The 21,313-nt window shown below is 51.6% G+C and overlaps 1 protein-coding gene, 1 long non-coding RNA gene and 2 other non-coding genes across 5 annotated transcripts; 3 read left to right on the top strand and 1 right to left on the bottom strand.

The window, feature by feature from the left end:
• Positions 1-1,958: 1,958 nt before the first annotated feature.
• On the top strand, positions 1,959-4,581 carry LOC103163726. 2 transcript variants are annotated; one of them, XR_004770548.1, is made up of 4 exons: positions 1,959-2,107; positions 2,660-2,705; positions 3,766-3,834; positions 4,231-4,581. It is a non-coding gene; the product is annotated as an uncharacterized LOC103163726 (long non-coding RNA). The 2 variants fall into 2 exon arrangements; XR_003486709.2 differs by having other exon boundaries at positions 2,535-2,705.
• LOC113831655 lies at positions 2,758-2,889 on the top strand. The gene has a single exon (XR_003486735.1). It is a non-coding gene; the product is annotated as a small nucleolar RNA SNORA17 (small nucleolar RNA).
• Positions 3,887-4,042, top strand: LOC113831654. Its single transcript, XR_003486734.1, has one exon. It is a non-coding gene; the product is annotated as a small nucleolar RNA SNORA43 (small nucleolar RNA).
• Positions 4,582-5,084: 503 nt separating the features above from the next.
• Positions 5,085-12,767, bottom strand: Dipk1b (divergent protein kinase domain 1B). The gene is made up of 5 exons (XM_027422978.2): positions 12,705-12,767; positions 9,171-9,308; positions 6,720-6,827; positions 6,447-6,623; positions 5,085-6,014 (listed from the first exon to the last, which is right to left on the bottom strand). Exons 1-5 carry the CDS (start codon positions 12,765-12,767, stop codon positions 5,202-5,204), a joined length of 1,299 nt encoding a protein of 432 aa, XP_027278779.1. The 3' UTR covers positions 5,085-5,201.
• Positions 12,768-21,313: the final 8,546 nt, after the last annotated feature.

Below are 21,313 nucleotides of genomic sequence, written 5' to 3'. Positions count from 1 at the left end.
CTGGGGTCGACACCAGAGCCAGTACAGTGCCACTACTGTAGTGGGCTGTGGACCTGGTTCTAGATCCAGAGTTAATAGCCAGCCTTGAGCTATGGCTGGCCCAGGCAGTGCTACTGCCTGTATCTGGAATTGGTGCAGGAGCTGGTTCTGGACTGACTGTACCTCTCTCTGCTGATGGGGTTCCAGCAGTTGCTCCTTCTGTTTCTGTCATCTGGAGATGGCTCCAGACCTGTTTGCAACTCGGGACCAATGCAGAAGCCTCTTCTGGCATAGGCTCTAGCTCAACCACAAATGCTAGAACAAATGATATGGTGGGCACCAGGATCTTCTGGGCCTTACAGCAGGAGTGGATCAAAAAGAAGCATCACCTCTTGTTTCTTCCAGACCTGTTGGCACTGATGGACCCGGTCAATGCTCAACAGTTGAAGAGAGCTTCCTTCGACCTCTGCTGCCCAGACATACCTCCAAGAACCTTCCTAGGCCCACCACGGCAACCATGTGACAATAGAACATTTTCTTACTCCTGATGAGTCTCAATTCCCCTCTGGACAGTGGAGATGGGCCCCATACTCACACCTACTGTAAAGATTCAAAGATTTGAATCCTGCATGATAGTGCATTCCTCTAATCCTAGCACTTGGAAGGCAGAGGCAGAAGGATCAGAAGTTCAAGTTATCTTCAACCACATAGCAAGTTTAAAGGTAGTCTAGGCTACATGAGACACTGTATCAAAAACCAGGAAGGAGCCAGTAGGTGGTGGTGTATTCCTTTAATCCCCGTATTTGGGAGGCAAAAGCAGGTGGCCAGCCTGGTCTACATAGCAAGTTCCAGGACAGCCAGGGCTATACAGGGAAACCCAGTCTCAAAAAAGCAAACAAAACAGGAAGGAACCCAGGTGACTGCTGGGTACATGCCTTTATTCCCAGCACCCCAGATTAAAGGCAGGTGGATCTCTGACTTTGAGGAGCCAGGCCGTGGTGGTGTGGTGGTGTGGTGTACTCCTTTAATCCCAGCATTTGGGAGGCAAAAGCAGGTGGCCAGCCTGGTATACAGAGTGCATTCCTGAGCAACCAAGGCTACACTGAGAAGGGGAGGAAGTGGCAGGGTGGGCACGGACAGGAGACAGGAAGGAAAATGGGGAGGGAAGCAGACAGGCTAGAAATAATGGAGGAAGTCTGGAAAAGGAAGGAAGGATTGGTTCAAGAATTTGGGGCCATCAGCAAGTGGCCCCATGGGCAGCAGAACAGTGCTTGCAGGCCGAAATTCACCCTCAACCACCTGGGAGTCCTCAACGATTTCAGGACTCATTAGATGTGTGGTGTGTGCTTGTGCTGAACACAACACAGATCCCAGCAGTTAGCTGGGTGCACTATGTGTCTTTGAGCACCACCCTGAAGTAGAACACAGTCAACCTTAAAAATCTGCCCGGTACCTCAAAGCCATGCATGCACAACTCCCCAGGGGGGCTAGTTAGAAGCATCTGGGACCCACGAACTCCCTGAGGCCCCTTCCTGATCCATCCCCAAAGCTTCCTTGTAAACGAGGAAGCAAAGTGTCACCTCCTTGGCCCCTGAATAAATGATTAGTCAGAACTGGCCCTTCCTCTTTGTGTGGAAGCCTTGGCATAACCAAGAATATCGGAAGCAGGGCTTCCGCCCCGCTCTCCCCCCCCCCAAAAAAAAACAGAGAGCTTTCTGAGAATGTGCAGGACTCCATGGGTGGCTTGAAAAAGCCCTGCGAGCTTGGAAACAAGCAAAATAAGTCGCTGAGATCCACTTGATGAAGCAAGATCTAGTATTAATAGGTCGTGCAGGGCCAGTTGCCCAAGAGCCTCTGAGGGGCTGGGGCTGCGAGGAACGCTGGCGAGGAGCGGGGGGTCCACTAGAGGGCGCTGCAGCCAGAGGACAGCGAAAGTCCCTCGCGGGCTGCCGTAGGCACTACTATAAGAGACGTGGTGCGGCCCCTGCTCAGCCTCTCGGCGGCCATGGCAGCGTGCAGCTTAGTATCGTCATGTCCTCTGCGGTTGACCCGGGACGCCGCGGACCACCCTCCATAGCTCTCGGCCTGCTGGCAGGAAGACTGCGTCTCGTACTATCGATCGTAAAAAGTATGTCGTGTGCTTTTCCTCCAAGGGTTCAGTTGCCCTAATACGTGCAGCAAACTAACCTTGTGGAAAGAGGAAGGGCAGGCAGTTCATGATGTGCCCGAGGGCTGGGTGGATGCGTCCCAGGGCCAGGAAGGAAACCCGAGGCTCCGCGTCCGGGCTAGTACAGTGCAGGGAGCTTCCTAAGCATCCATCTGTGTTCATCCCTGTGTGGGGCTCGACCCCAGTCTCCCCTTCCTAGGCCAAAGGAACACTAGGGAAAGGGCCTGTCTGCATTTGCTGCTTGCTGATGCAGGACAGCTATTCAGAACCGTTCTGAATAGCCAACTTGAGGTGATGCCGACCTGAGACAGTATCCTGTCAGCTTAGTGCAGGGCTACTGAATAAAGGAGAAAGAGCAGAGTGGTTACGGCTTTTGTTTTATTTGCAGAAAGCCTTAGCAAGGAGACCAAACCGTTGTGGACCCGTTGGAATAGGAATAAAATACAGGCCTGATGCAGGCCCCGCTGTGATCTTGCCAAGATGGTGTGCGGAATGATTGTTTTCTTCCTCTAGGGAGTTTGCTGGAAATTAGGGAGCTGAGGACATGGTGTGGCCTTAGGTAAGTTGACCCAAAGTTACTAAAGATTCAGATGGACTGGGTTCATCAGCATCCTGCCCCTAGAGGCGTTGCAGGTGTGGCTGCTGTGTCACATGTGCGTCAGTAGGTGGCAGAGAGGAAAGAGGCTATGTCTACGCTCAGTGTTCTGACCTGTGAACATTTGAATGATTAGTAGCCTTACACTCCGAAGCTGGAGGTGGGACAGCCCTTCCTACTTGTTAACTGGTTTGGGTAATTTGATGGCCCTGCACAAACCCATTAGAGGGGCCAGTCAGTGAAGAGATGAGATAAATTGACTTGTTGGCTATCATGAAGCCAGTAACCTTAGAAAGGTCCTGGGAAGCAGAGCGTTATGGCATATATTTCTGAAATCCTGGATGCTCGCCCAGCCTGGGCTGTAGGACAAGAGACTGCCTCAATAAACTAGAGTGGGTGGAAACAATAGTGGCATCAAAGCTATCCTTTGAAATGAGTTACTGCCTAATGATCTGAAGTTGTTGGCAGGCTATCTTGATGTGAGGGAATGCATTTCAAACTGGCTGTCCTGCAGCACTGGTTGCTAGCTACTGCCGGAAAGACAGGCTACCTTTTCTATAGCCCTCGCTTTTCCACAACTTCAAAGTAGCAGGGCTAGGGTACAGCTCAGTGGTAAAGTGCTCACTTGAGGTGCAGGCCTGGGTCTCCATCCCTGGCACCACTGACAATGGGAAGAATGGTGCCTGGTAGTGGGCTCGTGCTGCACAGGTTAAGGGGAATGAGTTCAGAATATGGGGGTGGCTGCCCTCATGTGGGGCTCCATTGTGCACTAGTTTAGATACCTGTAGTTGCAAAAAAATCCATGAGGTCAACTAAGGTGAGGTCTTAGGTTGTCCCACCCTAGGCATAAACTACCCCTTTGCCCAGTTTCCCCAAGGTGTCCTTCCCTGCTTGTCATACTAGTCAGAAAAACGTTAAAAGTACATTGCTGTGTGTAGACCATGTTTAGAGGAGTGGAGATGCATTAAAAGTGCAACGCCTGTGGATTAGAGGGAGCTGCACTGATACTTTTTCTTCGGTACAGGAAAGCTGGTGATTAAGCTCTGCTCATAGTGTGAACTTTATGCCAGACGCCTGCAGTGGCCCAATTGAGGTAAGAGGTGTGGGATGGACCCACTGGAGCATGCTCTGGAATGTGTGCCGCCGCTGCCCTGAAGATGCTGTCTACATCTGTCAGCACTACAGGCATAGCACAGCTACTCAGCTGTGCCTGTGACATCAGGGCAAAGAGCAAGTGGCTATTTCTACGCTCAGTGTTCAGAAGCCAGTGAGCACTAAGAATGGTTTATAGCCTAACATCTTGCAGAGCCATGGTGAGGTGGTACTGGGGTGTGGCTTTATTCTTGGCCCCCCAATGTCAAGAGAACTCAAGAGCTTGCCAAAGGGTTGCATGGTTGGCATTTTAGCAAGATAGAACTTGGGAGTAGGGGGAGGTCATCCAGAGAGGTCAGGAAATAGAAGGTACTATCCATCTTTTTTCATTTTTCAGATCCAGAAGCCAGGAAGAATAAGGCCTACCTCTTGGTCACATGGCTGATCAGGACAGGTGCAGATATAATTATAGGCCATGGGCCTCAGATGTGGCCTCTGTAACCTCACCAAGGACCTACACAACCACCCATACAGGCTTTGGGCACACTTGTATCCTGGCAGTCCACGTCCTAAATTATGGACCACATCTGTGTTGGCTTGGGCTGTTCCTTCAAGATGGTGAAGTGAGGTCTATGTAGTGGCTCTAGGGGTGGAGGGCCCTCTAACCAACTGCATTGCACATTGCCTTAGAAGGGATAATTATGTAACTGTAGGTGCTGTGACACAAATAAACTTGTTAATTCTTGAAGCTTGTAGTCTTTGCTATCAGCGTTCTCCAATCTAAGGGTGAATAGCCCATTGAGTTTCCCCTCATCTCCCCTGGAAAATAAAACTTGTTAGAGTGAATGATAGCACTAGGGGTTTGGGCTAGAACTGTGGCTGGCATACTGTAGGCAAGCATTTTCCCTAAACTAATGACATGGGAGGAGAGAATATGACTGCTCTGAGAAGTAAAGCACAAAGATAACATGTTGCGCCTACTCATTGTTGCAAAGCTGAGCGGAAGTGGGGCTGCCATTGTGTGCCACCAGCAGTCTAGGGCAAGATTGGTTTGTGGAGTGAGTGCTGGAGGTAGAGATGCCAGCGCACAAGAGTTCACAGGCTGGATCCTTAGAGCTGTGCATTGAGGCCCACAGCACATGCCACATGCTTTCCATTGGTGCCCAGACAACACCTCTTGTCTGAAGGCTGCTTCATATTTAGCAAGTGATCCAAACACCCAGGTGTCACATAAAAGCCATTTATTCACATGTTGAGAGGAATGGCTCCTCTGCTCAGTTGTTGGGAGGAGAATGGGGTAGGGGAGACTTACTTCCCCAGATGGGTGCTCCACCCACAGCTGAACTATAATGGCTGGAGCCTGCAGCATTAAGAGTAGTTGGTATTGGAGATCTCCCTCCAGAGTAAGGTCTTGAGGTGGCTAAGCACCAACGAATGGTGGGCTTCCACCTGGCTGGCCAGTCCACTCAGTGTAGTGCATGTGCGCAGCTGTTTGCCCAGCTCCTCTCGGAGGTCTGCAGGAGCACCAGGCAGCAGGTAATCCCTTAGCAGTTCACACACCTTGGCCAGGTTGGGCTGAATGAGGTCACCCTTGCACTGTCTCATGAGTCTGTCACATGGGGCCCTACAATCTCGCCCATAGATGCAGTCAGAACTGTGCTCACAGTGGCGGCCCTGAAGGAAGCGACGCACTGTAGCCTCTGGTGCCACCTGCTGCAGGTCTGCCATCTTGAAGTCATAGGCAGCCGTGTATCCAATATTGGCCAATGTGGTCTCACACATGTAGAAGGTACCATAGGAACCATGGAAGAGCTCCTCTACAAACTCCAGCAGACCAATAGCAATCTTGGCACGCCAGGGCCATGCAGGTCCAAACCACTGCTGGAGAGCCCTATGCAGCACAGATGGCAGAAGTGGGCGCAAAGCAGGCATCAGCACTGCCCCATGCCAGGAGCCATGGGGAATACCCTCAGTGAGGTAGAGGTCCCCACAGTAGCCCAGCAGCCGGGAAGCATGCTCCTTCTCCTGAAGGGACAGCAGCAGCAGGAACTCGTTGCGCTGCAGCAGGGCCCACACAGACTTGGCCTCTGCCAGGGACACCCTGCTATCCTTGTTGAAGTCCGCCATGAAAAGGATCTGGTCAACCAGCGCTGGCAGGGAGGGCAGGTCTCCTAGGTTCGCCTGACATGTGGGACCAAAAGGAAGGCAGAGAAGCACACCCTGGTGCATACCGCTCAGCTGGCAGAGCACTGAGTGGGTCTGGCCTGGTCTCTAGATACTAGAAGTCAACAAGGCCTGCTCACTGCACCACACACGAAATCCCTTCTGTCTGTCACTGAGGGATGCCAGTAGAAGCCACAGTATTGGCCTGAGCCATTAAGAACTGATCACTTGGCCCTTGAGCCCTGCTTCCATCTCCCACCAGTCCCTACTTTTTCCCGCACTGGGTGCAGTCTCAATCTGAGCCCTCACCACACCTCAGACTCCACCAGTCTGTCTGTTCCCACAAGCCCTGGAAAGATGCTTCCTTGTCTGTGTCCTACCCAGGTCTTTGTAAACACCCAGCTGTGGGCTACAGTGAAAGTCTGAGCACCCCTAGCAGAACAGACTAACCTTGAGGAAGCTGAGGATCATCTCCCGGAACTCCTTGATGGAGGTGCCCCGGGTGGGCTTGTCAAACAGCACCAGCTCCCGCCCTGGGACTGCATCTGGCCAGGCCTTGGAGTTTAGGGCCTCCTCAATGCCACATTTGATGGTCACCTCCTTGTCTTGCCAGAGCCCACTGTACACCTAGACAAGGCCACACGTATGTTCCCTATAGGTGTCCAGCTTGCCACCAGCAGTAGCCACCTGTACCCAGCCTGCCAACCATGCCCAGCTGCACACCTGCTGGCCTGGGGCTGAAGACAGGCAGGTCCTCCACTCTACCTTCTGCAACTCACACAGGTCCTGGCAGACAGAGCCGGAGATGATGCCCTTGCGGTACTGGTCACACTGAGGAGACAGGCACCAGGGTATGGCCCAGGCCATGGGACTTGGTGGTCACAGCCCTATCCACTTCCTATGAATCTACAGCCCAGCCACACCCCTCCAGGAACCCCCAGGAAGGAAGGGAAAGAAAAGCCACTAGCAGCATGGGCATAGGGATAAGCCTGGAGCAACCCTCTGTTCCCTCCTCTTGCTGACTTGACTCCTGAGAGAAGGGCGCCACCAGTCTATGCCAGGCACTGCAACTAGAATACACAGAGGTGGCCCAGACCACAGGCAGGTCCCCACAGCAGGCTTCCACTGCAGCCCCAGCTGGGGCCTCAGCAGCAGAGCTATAGTCAGATAGTAGCCTAGACCAGGGTGAGATGAAAGGGGCCTCTGGTGTTACCCAGGTAAGTCTCTAGTGAGCAGCACCCCTTGGGCACCTGGGCCACCCTTTCATCTCCCTATGGTGAGGCTGTCCAAGCTCTGGAACCCAGCATGGCCGGGAACTTTCAAGGCAGCTCGGGACACTCCTGAGCAGGTGTCCACATTCCCCATCCAACGTCTTCCCATCTGCTGTGATCTCTGGTCTGGCTTAGCCTGCCACTGCAGTAGGCTGAGGCAGGAGCAGCCCAATGGTAGGGCCTCTCCTTGACGTCTACCTCAGGATCCAGCTGGACTCAGCCACCAACCCATAAGAGGTGCTGCTGGAGGAAAGAGAGGGTGAACAAGACCCAGTACTTCAAATGCTCCAGTACTTCAGTTACTAGTCACTGTCATGCAATTTGTCACCATCCCTAAAGAAATGGCATCCTGGGGCCCCAGGACCTTACTTCCTGCCAGGCTTGCCCCCAGGCCGCCTCATTAGCTAGAGAGCCTCTCAGCACAGATTAAATCAGCACTACCCAGCCCCTAGTCTGGGGGTAAAGGGCCTACTGGCTCTCACTTGGGTAAATTCCTGGATATACATCACTGGTTGCCATGGAGCCCGGCGCTGGTTAGAGCCAGGCTTGGAGGAAATGGGGGAAGGGAGATACCCAACACCCCACCATCCAAGAAGCTGAGCCAATCTAAAGCACTGTCTCATCCATGTGAGCCACAAAGACAGTGTGTCCTGTGGCCACATGAAGCAGCCTCATCCGATAGAGATGAACAGTAAAGCTGTGCCTGTCATCCCACCTGGAAGCAAGCCCTTCACCACAGGACTCTGTGCTGATAGCCCACCAACACAGTTACAAGACTTCCTCAGGAGGGGGTCGGAGGGCTTTGCAGGAGCCAGAGGCCATGCTGCTCACAGTAGATGGCCCTGCTCAGCATTCCACAGAATGCTGAGAATGCTGGGAGGAAATTCCACAGAAACCAAGGTTAGGACCCAGCAAGCTGGATCAGCAGGTTAAGGAGCTTGCTACAGAGTCTCATGGCCTGAGTTCAAACCCCAGAATGGTAAAAATGGAAGGAGAGAACCAACTTCCACAAGTTGTCTTCTGACTTCCACACAGGCCATGGCACATGTGTGCACATACATATATATATACACATATACAAATAAATGTACTTTTTTTTTTTTTTTTTAGTTTTTCGAGACAGGGTTTCTCTATGGCTTTGGAGGCTGTCCTGGAACTAGCTCTTGTAGACCAGACTGGTCTCGAACTCACAGAGATCCGCCTGCCTCTGCCTCCCAAGTGCTGGGATTAAAGGCGTGCACCACCACCGCCCGGCTTAAATGTACTTTTTTAAAAAAAAAAAAGAATTAAAAAAAAGAAACTAAGGTGGGCAGTATATTCAGCCATCCCCAGGACTCCTGCTGTCCCTGGGTCTCCAAGCCTCAGTTTCTCCATCTGCAGAGTGGGCAGGGTAAGGATCCACTGAGTAGCTCCCTCCTTGCTGAGAGTCTGGCTAGCACCTGAGACAGGGGTGAGAAGGATCTCCTCTGGAAAAAAGGCAATGTCCCCTGTCTGGGGATAATATGTCCCGGTCACCAGTCACAAGGAATGGAGAACTGAGGTACCAGCTTCATGAGGCTCATGGGCACACTCACACAGGCACTGGCATGCAAGCATGCTCTCTCAAGGACACCCTCACTCAGCAGCAGCAATGGCTCCCTGGAGAGAAAGGCATAAAAGACTCCACCCCATGGCCTGCTTTCAGAACTGGTCAGGGCAGCCCTCTCCAGGCTATTCCTGTCTCCCTGCTAAACAGCCCATGTTTCAACATTTAAGTCCACCCCAAGCACATGCAGCAGCTACAATTTCCCTGCCTCCTCCCCCTGATCACCCCAGCCCTCTACTCCCCCAATTCCAAGCCCACCTCCCATCAAATCTCTAAGATCCCCACAGGGGTCAGGTCCCTGGGTCCAGGCAGACTTACGATCACCACCTGGCAGACGTGACCACGGCAGAGCTCCGAATAGGACGAGTAGTGCACATAGACCATCCAGCTGCCCACGACGATGCCCAGCCAGACTAGCAAGACATACTTGACCCTGACACCTGGGAGCCGGCCCTGCTGAGGAAGGGAGCAGATGAGGAGGTGCCCATGTGCAGCCCTGCTGTGCCCATAACCAAGGACAGTTTCCACTTCTTTGGACCTTCCAACCCAGCAGGCGCCCACCACCTCCAGTGCTGAGAAGCACCTAGCTCAGTACCCCGCCATTATCAGGCGTATGCCAGGGTCTGCAGCCAGGGGCCCTCCATCCGAGACAACTAGACCTTTCAAAATGACGAAAAGATATAGCTGAATAAAGATCTTTTCACAGCCCACTCCCTTAAAATGCTCTCCTTTCCTAACATTCCTGCCTCCAAATAAGGTGAGCTGAGCCATCGGCCTGGGGCTAGTTAAACCACCCCAGGGGTGTGGCCCTCATTTTTCCCACTGGTCCCCTTGAGTCAAAACTAGCAGGAAAGGGGTCATGGAGAGCAAGGGTCAAACAGCCAACTCTCTTACACCCTGGGAAGCAGTGAGAAGACATGGATGGGGTCATGCACACACAGGCACAATAGCAGTATCAACAACAGCAAGAGTGGACAGCCAGTATCCATCCACAAGGTAGAAACACCAGTCAGCCTTAGCAGGAAGTAGCCTGGTACCTGCCACTACCCAGATGGATGCCACAGAAGGGCACCTCCTGTGGGACTCCAATGGAGTCCCCGGAGACATCAAATGCATAGAGGCAAACAGAAGAAGGTGAGTGTCAGGACAGGGTAGGCTGGGAACACAGAGTGCGGGTGAGAAGGTGAGCTCTCTGGGGACGGGCCATGCCAGTGGCTCCACAGCTGGTCTCAATGCACATACACCAGCTGTGGGCAGAGGTGGGCAGGATAGTGTAGTTCATGCTGTGGGCTTTTTGGTTTTTGTGTTTTGGAGGGGAGGGTTGTTGGTTTGGTTTGGTTTGGTTTGGTGAGTGGTTATTTGTTTGTTGAGACAGGGTTTCTCTGTGTAACAGCTCTGGCTGTCGTGGAACTCACTCTGTAGACCAGGATGGCCTAGAACTCACAGAGATCCCCCTCCTCTGCTTCCTAAGTGCTGGGATTAAACCACCCATCATGCTGTGTATTTTGCCACAATTTCTTTTTAAAAGCTGTGTGTGGCCAGGTGGTTGTGGCGCACACCTTTAATCCCAGTGCTGGGGAGGCAGAGGTGGGTGGATCTCTGTGAGTTCGACACCAGCCTGGTCTACAAGAGCTAGTTCCAGGACAGCCTCCAAAACTACACAGAGAAACCCTGCCTTGAAAAACAAAAACAACAAAACAAACATACAAACAAACAAAAAAAGCTGTGTGTGTAGTGGACACATTTCTGCTTCAGAAGAAACCAGCTCGGTTCCCAGCACCCACTCACAACCATCTGCAACTCCAGTTCCACAGGGTCCATTGCCTCCTTCTGACCTCCTCTGGCACACATGAATCACAATATACATGCAGGCAAAATATTCATTCACATAAACTAAGTCTTAAAAAATGTTTTAAGATGGAACCAGAAAACAAAAACAAAAACAGGCAGAGAGTCTACAACCCAAAACAAGGGTGGGCCTAAGACCTTCACTTCTGTGGTCCTCACTCCTCTGTCCTCATTTTCCCAGCTGACAGGTGAGAGCACTAGAGGGTGAGAAGAGGTCTGGTCTAGGTGCTCAGGACACTGGCTCCCACTAAGTACTCCAAACAGTGTCCAAAGTTGACAGCCAGAGACAGCTAGATGCCACCATCCTCCCCAGTGCCCAACTTGAGAAATGGCAGTCTCTTGCAGACAGCCTGTGCCACATATGGTTAAATGTCCCAATCTGAAGCTTAATGGCAAAGGAGAGTGAGAGGGCCAGACTTGTGGAGCAGCATCCCCAGAGGAGGGCTTCTACTAATGTCAAGTGCTTTCTGTGGCCTCCTGTTTACCGCTGCCAGAGAGTCTGAGAATGGAACCCGCCAGCATTCCACTTTTGGATCTGAGAGTCATGCTGAACTCAAATCTATACTCTTGCCCTAGCTCCCTCAGGTCAGAACAGAAAGGAACCTCCTTCACAAGAACAATGCCCAGCCCTTCTTAACGTTCTTCCAGGAGATGGTCCCTCTTCTGGCTCTATGGACCTCTCCTCCTGGGGCCCATTTGGTCCTGGCAATCAGCTGTTTCTTTCAGATTTGTTCAAAATGAAACATGAAGACTGAGAAACAGCAGGGGACACTGTTGCTGTGAGGCAAGATAAAGGACTTCAAGCTACACAAGAGCAAAGGGCTAGGACCTGAGCTAGCAGCTGACCCAGGCTGGACCAAGTAATATAGAACCAGAAGCCTGCTAGAAGTCTGCCAAGACAGGGTCCACACTCCAGGCAGGCCCCTCTCAGAACACCGGGCCTTGGCACAGGTGGCTCCACCAAAGCACTTTGGCTACTATGACCCAGGTTAGTTCTGATGGTCTACCTGGCCCTTTGTTAGACACATCTCTTCCCCTGGGCCCTTGAATCATTGCATATCTGCACCCCAGGGCAGGTGTCACCATGGTGGCTACTCAAAGCTTACATGGTCTTCTGCTACTCAGTGATGAACAGGCTGACAAGCCTTGGGCCCATATTTTGCAGGGATGAATAGTCCAGCACCAGAGAAGTCACTTGGGAGGTGGAGGGGGTCATTACAGGGATGGTAACTGCTCAGTGGCCTCCCTGCCTAGGAAGCCCACGCCATGTGCCAGGCGCCCTGGTGTTTCCTCAGTTTCCTGAAACAGGCTCAGGGCCGGTGAGGCTCAGCCAGTACTCTCCATGAGCCAGGCCAAACCCCTGTCACTGCTGAGTCAGGGCCTATCCTTCAGAACTAGGGGAATGGATACACCCCCATCTCCTGGCACAAGTAAGTTCCCCCAAAAACCTCAACTCACACCCAACCTGGGGCTGAGCATGGACCATAGTGCAAGCTAAGGCCCCTGGGAAAGGAGAGCAGACAAGGGCATCGGAGCCTGGAAGATCTCTACATCCAGTAGGCTTCAGTCTTCATCCTTTATCTAAAACCATCTAACGCAGGGCAGGCCCCGGGCCAAAGGTGCAGCATCCTCAGGTCGGCCCTGCAGAGAGGCCAGGGAGACCTGGGCAGGGCTGACAAGTGCTGGTTCCTTCTTGCAGGTTCTGAGGACCCTGGCAAGCAGAGGCTGGAGTCCAGAGGCCTGACCCCATCACCCCAAAGCATAAGCAGGGAGGGGGGGCGGGGGGGTCTCTTCTGCAGATAGAAGCTGGCCCTCACTGGCCCAAGGTCATCACAGTTCCTGGTTCCAGATAGCCAGAGGATGTCCCAAGTTTGCTACCCCAGAAAAACCAGCCTAATATCGAAGTAACGAAGGAGGGGCTTCGGGCACAACACGCCCACCGACCCACGCTATCCCACACCCAGCCCCTCCCCGTGTGGCTGCACCTGGCCTGCCGCCGCTTACCTGCAGGCCCTTGGAGAAGGGACAGAGGAGCACCAGGTGCACCAGGCGCCGCAGCCGCCGCATGGTGGGCGCCGTCCGGGGCTGTGGAACCCCGCGGCTGGCTCGGCCTCAGCCCAGGCCCGGCCAGGCCCGCAGCGGCCGCCGCTCGCACGCCATACGGGCCGCGCGCCTTCGGCCCGCGTTAAAAGCGAGGCGCGCGCCTTTCTGACGGCCGACCGCGACGCGCACGCGGGGAGACAGCAGAGAGGAAGGGCGTGCATGCGCGGGGAAACGGATGGGAGGGGGCGTGCACGCGCGCGCGCGGAGGCAATTGGGAAGGGCGTGCACGCGCGCGGGGGACCGGCGCAAGGCCCCTGGTCCAGTCTCGCCCTCCTGCAGGGGGGACCTCGCCCCTGCAGGCTCCGCGACCAGCTAAGGCGACCCGGACAGAGATTGGAGCGCAGGGGGAGGGCTGGCGCCGAAGACCTGAGGGGCCCCGGCCTGCGCTTGCGCTTTTCTTACACCTTTTCAAGGGTAAAAGACGAGGGATCTGTCCCCAGCCCTCCCGTGTTTGCACGTGAGATCAGTAGTGAGGCCACGGCCGCTGTATGGCACCGAGCGTCTGCAGCCATGGCTGCACCGAGGCGTGGGGAAGGACCCACAGCCCCAGCGGTCAGCAACTGCTCCTGAGAGCCAGTCTTTGATTTCTACGCACCGACAGACGCGCCCTGTCATGTGATTCCTATTTAGGGTGTTAGGGAGGCAGCAGCTGATCCCGGGGTAAAGGTTTGTTGAACTTAACAGACGATATCCAGAATGCCCGCTGCACCATCCCCCATGCGCACCAGCTGCCCTGAATCCTCATCCACACCTTTGGTGGGGCTTCTATGGCATTGTCGTTTGCATTCAAGGGAATACGGAGGCTGAAGGCCTTCCCATGTGCTCCAGTTCTTCCCATATACATCCTATGCAAAATGGTGTTAAAAGACAGCTTTAGTTTAAGGATTGTAATTACTTCGCAATTACTGGACCAGGCCAATTTTCTTTTCATAAAGTGGAGCAAGTGTCCCATGAGCCCTGCTGAAGGGGTTGGATTTATAGCCTAGAAAGGCTGAAGAAAGCTGGAGCCAAGAGCAGGTCACAAAATAAGAAAAAATAACACCAGGTCTGTATCCCAGAACACAAGAAGAAGAAACAAGGATCAAAGTAAATTCAAGACTATGTTTCAAGTTCCAGACTAGCCAGATACAAAGGGAGACCCTGTATCAAGGAAGGAAAGAAGGGGAGGAAGGAGAAAGAAGTGAAACAGGGATTGTTTCATTATTGCACCAATTATATGCCACCTGTTTAGGAAGTCTATTATGCCACTAATCTTGATTTCTTAGGCCAGATAAACAGTGTAATTTAAGCTTGGTAACAGGGAGGCTGGAGAAATGGCTCAGCAGCTAAAACACTGTAACACACTGTAACATCATAAAGATTGAAGTTCAAATCCCAGTACCCATGTAGCAATTCAGGCATCTTGCTCATACCTGTAACCCCAGCTTGAAGGGAGCAGATCCAGGATGGTTGCTGGGAACTTGCTGGCTTCCAGTCTAGCTGAAAAAACACAGCCCTGGGTTCCAGGAGAGAGCCCTGCCTCAAAGGAAAAGATGGAGAGTGATAGGAGAAAGCATCCAACACCCACGTCTGAGCTCCATGCGCACACAAAGATGCATGACCCACACACACATAAATAAATACATCTTTTTAAAATAAAACATTAAGCTTGGTGACATGGACTTGTGTCATGGGGTAACTATTTTTATTTCTCAGTCTGGTCTGGGGTACAATGACCATCTGTAATGTCTATGACATGCAGGTACATATGTTCATGTATGCATGCATATATGTGTATGTGTGGAAGCCAAAGGTCTTCGTTATGTGTTTTCCCCTCTCCATTGGTTTTATTTTATTTTTATTTCATGCATCTGAGAGTTTTGCCTGCATTTATGTGCACCGAGAGTGTGCCTGGTGCCCTAGGGGTCAGAAGAAGGCATTGGACCCTCTGAAACTAAAGTTATGGATGGCTGTGAATTGCCACATGTGTACTTGCCCTCTGCAAGAACTAGTGCCCTTAACCACTGAGCCATCTCTCCAATGCCCCATCCTGACATTGAAGGAGGATTGCTTTCCAGTCTCTCAGGGTGCCAGTCCTTGTGTAAACTATCCTTTGCCCACCAACTTTTGGCTCCTGGGAATCGGCTTTTAAGTGGTGATCAGATAGACTTGGATGCAATATCAAGTGTCTTTTACTATAGTATTGTTGTCGTCGTCATTGTTGTTGTGATACAGGATCTTATGTAGCTCAGGCTGGCCTTAAACTTCCTATGTAGCCAAGGATGAACTTGAACTCCTGATCATTCTGCCTCCACCTCCCAATTTCTGGGATTCTAGACATGTCTACACTGGGCTACAAGTGTGCCTATCTGGCAAAAAGTTGAGAATATGGAGTGAGCCCTCAAGGACTGGGAATGTCATTTCAGTGGGCAGAGTGCTTACCTGGCACACAGCCTGAGTTCCATCCCAGCACCACATAAAATGAGCTTTGTGGTACACACCTGTAATCTCAATATCCCAGAGGTAGAGGCAGTAGGATCAGGAGTTCAAGGGCATCTTCAACCACAAGGGGAGTTCAAAGGCAGCCTATGCTACGTAAGATCTGAGAGGGGAAGGAGAGAGTAATCAATGCACAGAGTGGAGCCATCTGGTTTGGGCACACTACCTTAGTCCCTTGGGGAAGGGCTGTCAGGTGTCCCAACCACAAAGCCACTGTGCTTCCTTCTGTAAGTGATAAAGGTTTCAGAAGTGACACAATGGCCATGGGAATTCCTTATTCCTTGCCCTTTGTTTACCTTCTCACATGGTATCCACTGGACACCTGCTGGAAATTGCTGATCACACGATATGGTTTTTAAATACAATCAGTTCTGTTTTCCTTTACTTTTCCTATTGTGATAAGTAAAAACAGCAGGCCGCATTCCTGTAGTGACCAACCACAGGTGATCACCACATTCTCATCTCCCACTGAAACCTTTCCCTTGCCACCTCTCCCCAGTCCCTGACAGCCACCCTTCTACTTTCTCTCTGTTGCTGATACCTCTAAGGACCTCACAGAAGTAGAGCCTACAGCACTGGTTTGTTTGTTTGTTTGTTTTTTAAAGATTTTATTTTTTTATTATGTATACAGTCTTCTGCCTGCATGCCAGCAGAGGGCACCAGATCTCATTCAAAGTGGTTGTGAGCCACCATGTGGTTGCTGGGAATTGAACTCAGGACTTCTGGAAGAACAGTCAGTGCTCTTAACCGCTGAGCCATAACTCCAGCCCCAGCACTGGTTTTTTGTTTGTTTGTTTGCTTTGTTTTTTAAAGGCCAGCAGAGGGCACCAGATCTCATTACAGATGGTTGTGAGCCACCATGTGGGTGCTGGGAATTGATCTCAGGACCTCTGGAAAAACAGCCACTGCTCTTAACCTCTGAGCCATCTCTCTGGTTCTTCTACAGAGAACCCTATCCCTGGAGTTTATGTTGTAGCATGTGTCAGAATTTCCTTTTTTAAAAAAGTATAAACTCATTTATTTCATATGTGAGTTTTGTCTGCATGCACGCACGATTGATTTCCACAGATATCAGAAGAAGGTAACAGATCCCCTGGAACTGGAGTTTCAGATGGTTGTGAACCACTATAAGGGTGCTGGGAATCAAACCCAGGTCCTCCTAAAGAGCAATAAGTGCTTTTTTTTTTGCAGGGCAGGTGTCTCAAAACAGGGTTTTTCTGTGTAGTCCTGGCTGTCCTGGAACTCGCTCTATAGACCAGGCTGGCCTTGAACTCATAGATCTGCCTGCCTCTGCCTCCCGAGTGCTGGGGTTAAAAGGTGTGCGCCACCATAGCCAGCTGTGTTCTTCTCATTCTATACCCAGAACTATAACTTGTAATATAAGTTGGTAATCCTGTTTGATTTTTTTTTTTTTTTTGAGAAATGGCCACTCTTGCTGACTTTCACACCAGAGCAGGACTTTGAGCGAGGGAAACATTTGGAAACATCTGTTTATATGGATTTTTCTCTTTCACTGGTGTTGGACAGACACATAGCATTTGGCCAAGCATGGTGGCACATAAGCTGGAAGTCCAAGGCCACCTGGGCTGAAAATGAGACCTTGGGGCTGAAGAGGTGGCTCAGCATTCAAAAGCACTTGCTGCCCTTCCAGAGAACCTGGGTTTGCTTCCCAGAACCCACATGGTGGCTCACAACCATCTGTTACTCCAGCACCAAGGCATCCAGCACCTTCCTCTGACCTCGGATGGCACTACACACGGCACGTTTACATTACAAGCAGGTAAAGCACCCATACCCATAAAATCAAAATAAATCTTTATCTAAAATGAAACCTTGTCTTGGAGACAAACAAAATACATCTCCTTGGCATTTGTTTATCTCTTCCTGAGTTCATCAAGATGTGGGAATAACCTTTTGGGGAGGTGGGGATCTGAAACACGTTTTCACATGACTGAGTCTGGCCTCAAATTCAGGATGTAGCTAAGGCTGTACATTACTCCTGATCCTCCTGCCTCTGCTTCCCAAGCACTGGCATTAGGTGTGAGCCACTGCACGCTGCACTCCAGGCCTGACTCTGCAGTGACCTGTTGTGGATTTCCTAACCGGTGAGCCTCCAACTTCCTCCACAAAAATGAAAACACTTGCTCCCAAAACTAGGAAATGACTAATCTCCAAGAGCCTCCACTTGATGACAAGACAAACCGATTTGGAATCAGGCTTCTCCTTTCCCCAGCCAATTGTCTGAGCTGCTCCTGTTCAAGCTTTACAGCCACTGTCCGAAGTCCCCAGACCTTTGAAGACGGCAGCCAGGTTGCGGAAGTGACTCATCTGTGCCGTTGTACTTAAGTTGTAGTTGCTATGACAACTGCATGGTTCAACTAAATGCTGTGTACATTGATAATATTGCTACGTATATTGGGAAGGAATTTGGTTGAAACAGGCAGAATCCCTCCCTACCCCAAGAATTGACTGCCAAGACAGCTAATGACAAGGAGAAACTCCAGGAAATAAACTCCTCAGACTCCAAGAGCTTGTGCTTTCAGGCCGCCAGCCCCCTTCAGCAGAATGGTGGGTGACACTGCAACATCATGACTGACATGTGAACTATGGTCTAGGTGTGGCATGTCCACATCAGCAGGGCCTTTGCACAGGTACCTACTGCACGTCATGTGCCTGAGTGTGCTACGTGCTTGCCCTTCGTTATTTCCTGTCTGCACTGAGCCTTCATCAGTATCTGGTTCATCTCAGCACTGCCATTTGAGCTATGTGATTTGTGTGGGTATGTGTTTGGATATGTATGTTTGTGTGTACGTGCTCATGCATGCACATGTATGCGTTTGTGTGTTTACATATGTACATGTGTGGTACTGAAGATGGAATCCTGGATCCTGTGAATGCTAGACAAGTGTTCTGTTCCTGAGCCATACCCCCAGCCCTTAAGCAGATGGAATGATCCAGTGGCTGCCTTCCAAAAGCCTCTCCCACATCCTAGTCCCTAGGGCCTGAGCTGTGACTTCATTTGGGAAAAGGATCTTTGCCAGAAGTCAAGTGTGTCCAGGACCATATGTACACTGATGGCCTAGAAGAGGACCCATCCTACTTATTCAGGGCCTAGTGGCTCCCAGTGTCCCCTGGCTTGTGGCCACGGCTCCCCAATGTCTTCTCTCCTCAAGGACATTGGATTTAGGGTGAAACTCACCCCAGATGAGCTCATCTAAAGACCCTCTTCTTGACCCAGGAAATAGTTCAGTTGCTTGGTTGGTAAAACACTTGCAATTTTTGTTGCTGAAATTGTATGTATTGGCATAGATGCATCTGGCCTGGGAAACTGCTGTCATTGAGAGCTGCCACTTAGGGGTGAGCTTGGAGCAGGGGCTCTGCTTCAGTGTTTCACAGAGATCTGCTGCCTCTGGTTCCTCAGCTCTGGGATCAAAAGAAGGTGTCCTACAAAGTCCTGCCTGCAACGTTGAGCTCCTGAGTGGTCAAGATTATTTTCATTATTGGGAAAAGAAAGAAAGGAAGGAAGGAAAGGAAGGGAGGGGGGGAGAGAGGGAGGGAGGGAAGGAAGGAAGCAGCGAAGCAGCCTCAAGGGCTGGGAATGTGTCTCTGTGGTAGAGTGCCTGTCTAGCATGTCCAAATCCCTAGGTTCAATCTCCAGAGAAGGGAGGGAGACCCAGCCCATCTCTGCAGCCTCTTTTTGTGCTTAGCCTATTCCCAGGAGGCCCCATTACTCAGCCCACCCACAGGCAACTTCCTTAGTAAGGTAATGCTTTGGTGTGATATGAGGGTGGGTGCTACCTGCCACTAGCCCTCTAGACCCTTCTGTCTGAGCCTTAGCCTGCCTCTCACAAAGGGTTGGTCAAAAGAAAATCACATGACTAATTACTTAGAAAGCAAGCCTGGTGATAGTTTTGTGTCTGGTGGGTTATCCCCATCTATCTCCAAGTTTAAAGATTAAGTAAAATAGGAGGCCCGAGCCAGTGGAGAACACAGATAGCTCCCCCAGACTCCTTGCAGGGGGGCAGGGCACAACCCACTAGGAGCCTGCCCGAAGTCTCTGGTACCAGGTGGTCAAGACCGTCTTTGTCAAGTGCCACCAAGGTGGTGAGTGAGTAGTATAGGGCGGGGAAATAGAAGAGAGAGAGAGACATAGAATGGTTCATGGACTTGGGAGAGAGGTGGATCTGAAGGGGTGGGGGTGGTGGGGAACAGGTTGTTGTCATGGCCTACTGGTCATCTGAGTTCAGGACGATGTCTGGTTCTGGGCTATTGCCAAGGTCTTGGTTCAGGGCCCTGGGGCAGCCGAGGGCACCTGTATTGATGTCTGTGGCTCCCATTGCCACTGAGGGTTGTACAGAGGCCTGTAGTATGGGCCACCACCTGAAGCCATGCTGGTGTCCGAGAGCCATGCTGCCAAAGGAGCCATGCTAATCTGAATGGCCTGTGCTTTCACCTGGGGCATAGTGACATTCTGGCCCAGGCCAGGCTGCTACTGAGGGCCATGTGTATATCTGCGTGCCTAGGGCATCCAGGGTCTGAGTTGATGTCCATGGCCCCTGTTACCACTGGGGCTGTGCAGATGACTTGGGTCTGGTTGGCCGCCTGAAACTATGTTAGTGTCTGAGGGCCATGCTGCCATAGAGGCCCAAAGTGATGTCCAGGCCAGAGATACTGCCAAGGGCCATGTCTGGGTCTGTGGTCCTACTGTAGCTGGGATCTGTGTCCCATGTTAGCACAGGGAGTCATTGGAACCATGCTGTGCTGAGCCAGCTCCTCTTCACTGGCCCTGGATACCACCGCAAGAGAGATTGCCCCACCCCTTAGGGGAGAGCCAACCCCCACGCCCACACTCAGGAAAAATGGTCCCACTCCTCACCACAGGAGAGCACCTTACCTGGGCAGCATACTAGAGCTGACCCTATGGTCAGGAATGCAGGTGAGCCAGGCCTGAGGGTGTGAAAGCAACAGAGCAGAACCACCCTCCTTGTCTGCCACGTGGTAGCATGGGTGAGGAAAGATGCCCTCCTCACTTTACCCCTTGCTACCTGCAGCAGGTGAGAGAGCTGGCCCTGGAGTCATGAGACTGAGAGAACTAGCCCTGCCCCTCACCAGCTGCAGCACACAGGAGAGAGGGCCCTGCACCTGGCCTGTGTAGCACACTAGAGCTGACCCTTTTGTCAGGTGCACAGGGGAGCCAGTCCTGAGGGCATGGGAGCAGGAGAGTTGACCCCGCCCAATCTCATCTGCACCCGCCCCCAGCAATCAGGAAGAGAGGACATGTCAGCTGGCCTCACACAAGTGAGTGACCCAGATCTGAGGACCTGAGAGCAGAACTGGTCCTGCTCTTTGCTGCAGGCTGCACTGGGTGAGCTAGCTGGAGGCAGCACTGGAGAGCTCGCCCAGGTAGTGAGATGAAAGAAAGCTGGCAGTCTGACCAACACAGCTACCACCCAGGCCCAGAACCAAGGCTGAGTTGACCCACCTCAACATCCATCTCACCCATAAACTGTTGGAGCAAGTGAAGGGGACAAATCTACAGATACAAAGCAGCAGGATCCCCACGACACAGGACAACAACAGGATACCCAAGAGGAGCCCCAGTGAGCCTATTATGGGTGGTGGAGGCATAGCAGAGGCCAGAGGCTTCATGGCAGACCATGACTCATGGCAATAAACACTGGCAAGTAAAGATGAATGTACTAAAGGGTAAACTGTGTGACTCAACAGCCACGCTACAGCTTCTACAAGACTCTACTCTTTTTTGTTTTATTTCTTTATTTTATTTGGTTTTGGGTTTTCTTCTAAATTTAGTTTTTTTTTTGGGGGGGAAGGTTACAAGGACAGAAGGTAGATACAAGGGGACAGAGAAATAAATGGGATTAGAATACATGATGTGAAATTCACAGAGAATCAATAGAAGTTAAAAAAGAAAAAAAGTAAGAAGGTTTCAAATATTTACTATCATCCAAAGATTTTGTCTTTTCCTTACCTTTCAAAGCGGCTTATGAGACCCACTGACAAGTGCACACCTG

This window comes from Cricetulus griseus, chromosome 6 (genome assembly GCF_003668045.3).
Source record: "Cricetulus griseus strain 17A/GY chromosome 6, alternate assembly CriGri-PICRH-1.0, whole genome shotgun sequence".
In the NCBI taxonomy this organism is placed as follows: Eukaryota; Metazoa; Chordata; class Mammalia; order Rodentia; family Cricetidae; genus Cricetulus; species Cricetulus griseus.
The sequence above is the reverse complement of the archived record's forward strand: the minus strand, read 5'-3'. Positions and strand labels throughout refer to the sequence as shown.

Bases quoted from the DNA above. Each gene is read 5' to 3' on its own strand.
- Dipk1b (XM_027422978.2), bottom strand. From the start codon at position 12,767: ATGCGGCGGCTGCGGCGCCTGGTGCACCTGGTGCTCCTCTGTCCCTTC. The intron at 6,624-6,719 runs GTGTGCAGCTGG...GGCCTTGTCTAG, and splicing joins CTTCAGCCCCAGGCCAGCAG to GTGTACAGTGGGCTCTGGCA. The intron at 6,015-6,446 runs GTTAGTCTGTTC...CCCACATGTCAG, and splicing joins TGATCCTCAGCTTCCTCAAG to GCGAACCTAGGAGACCTGCC.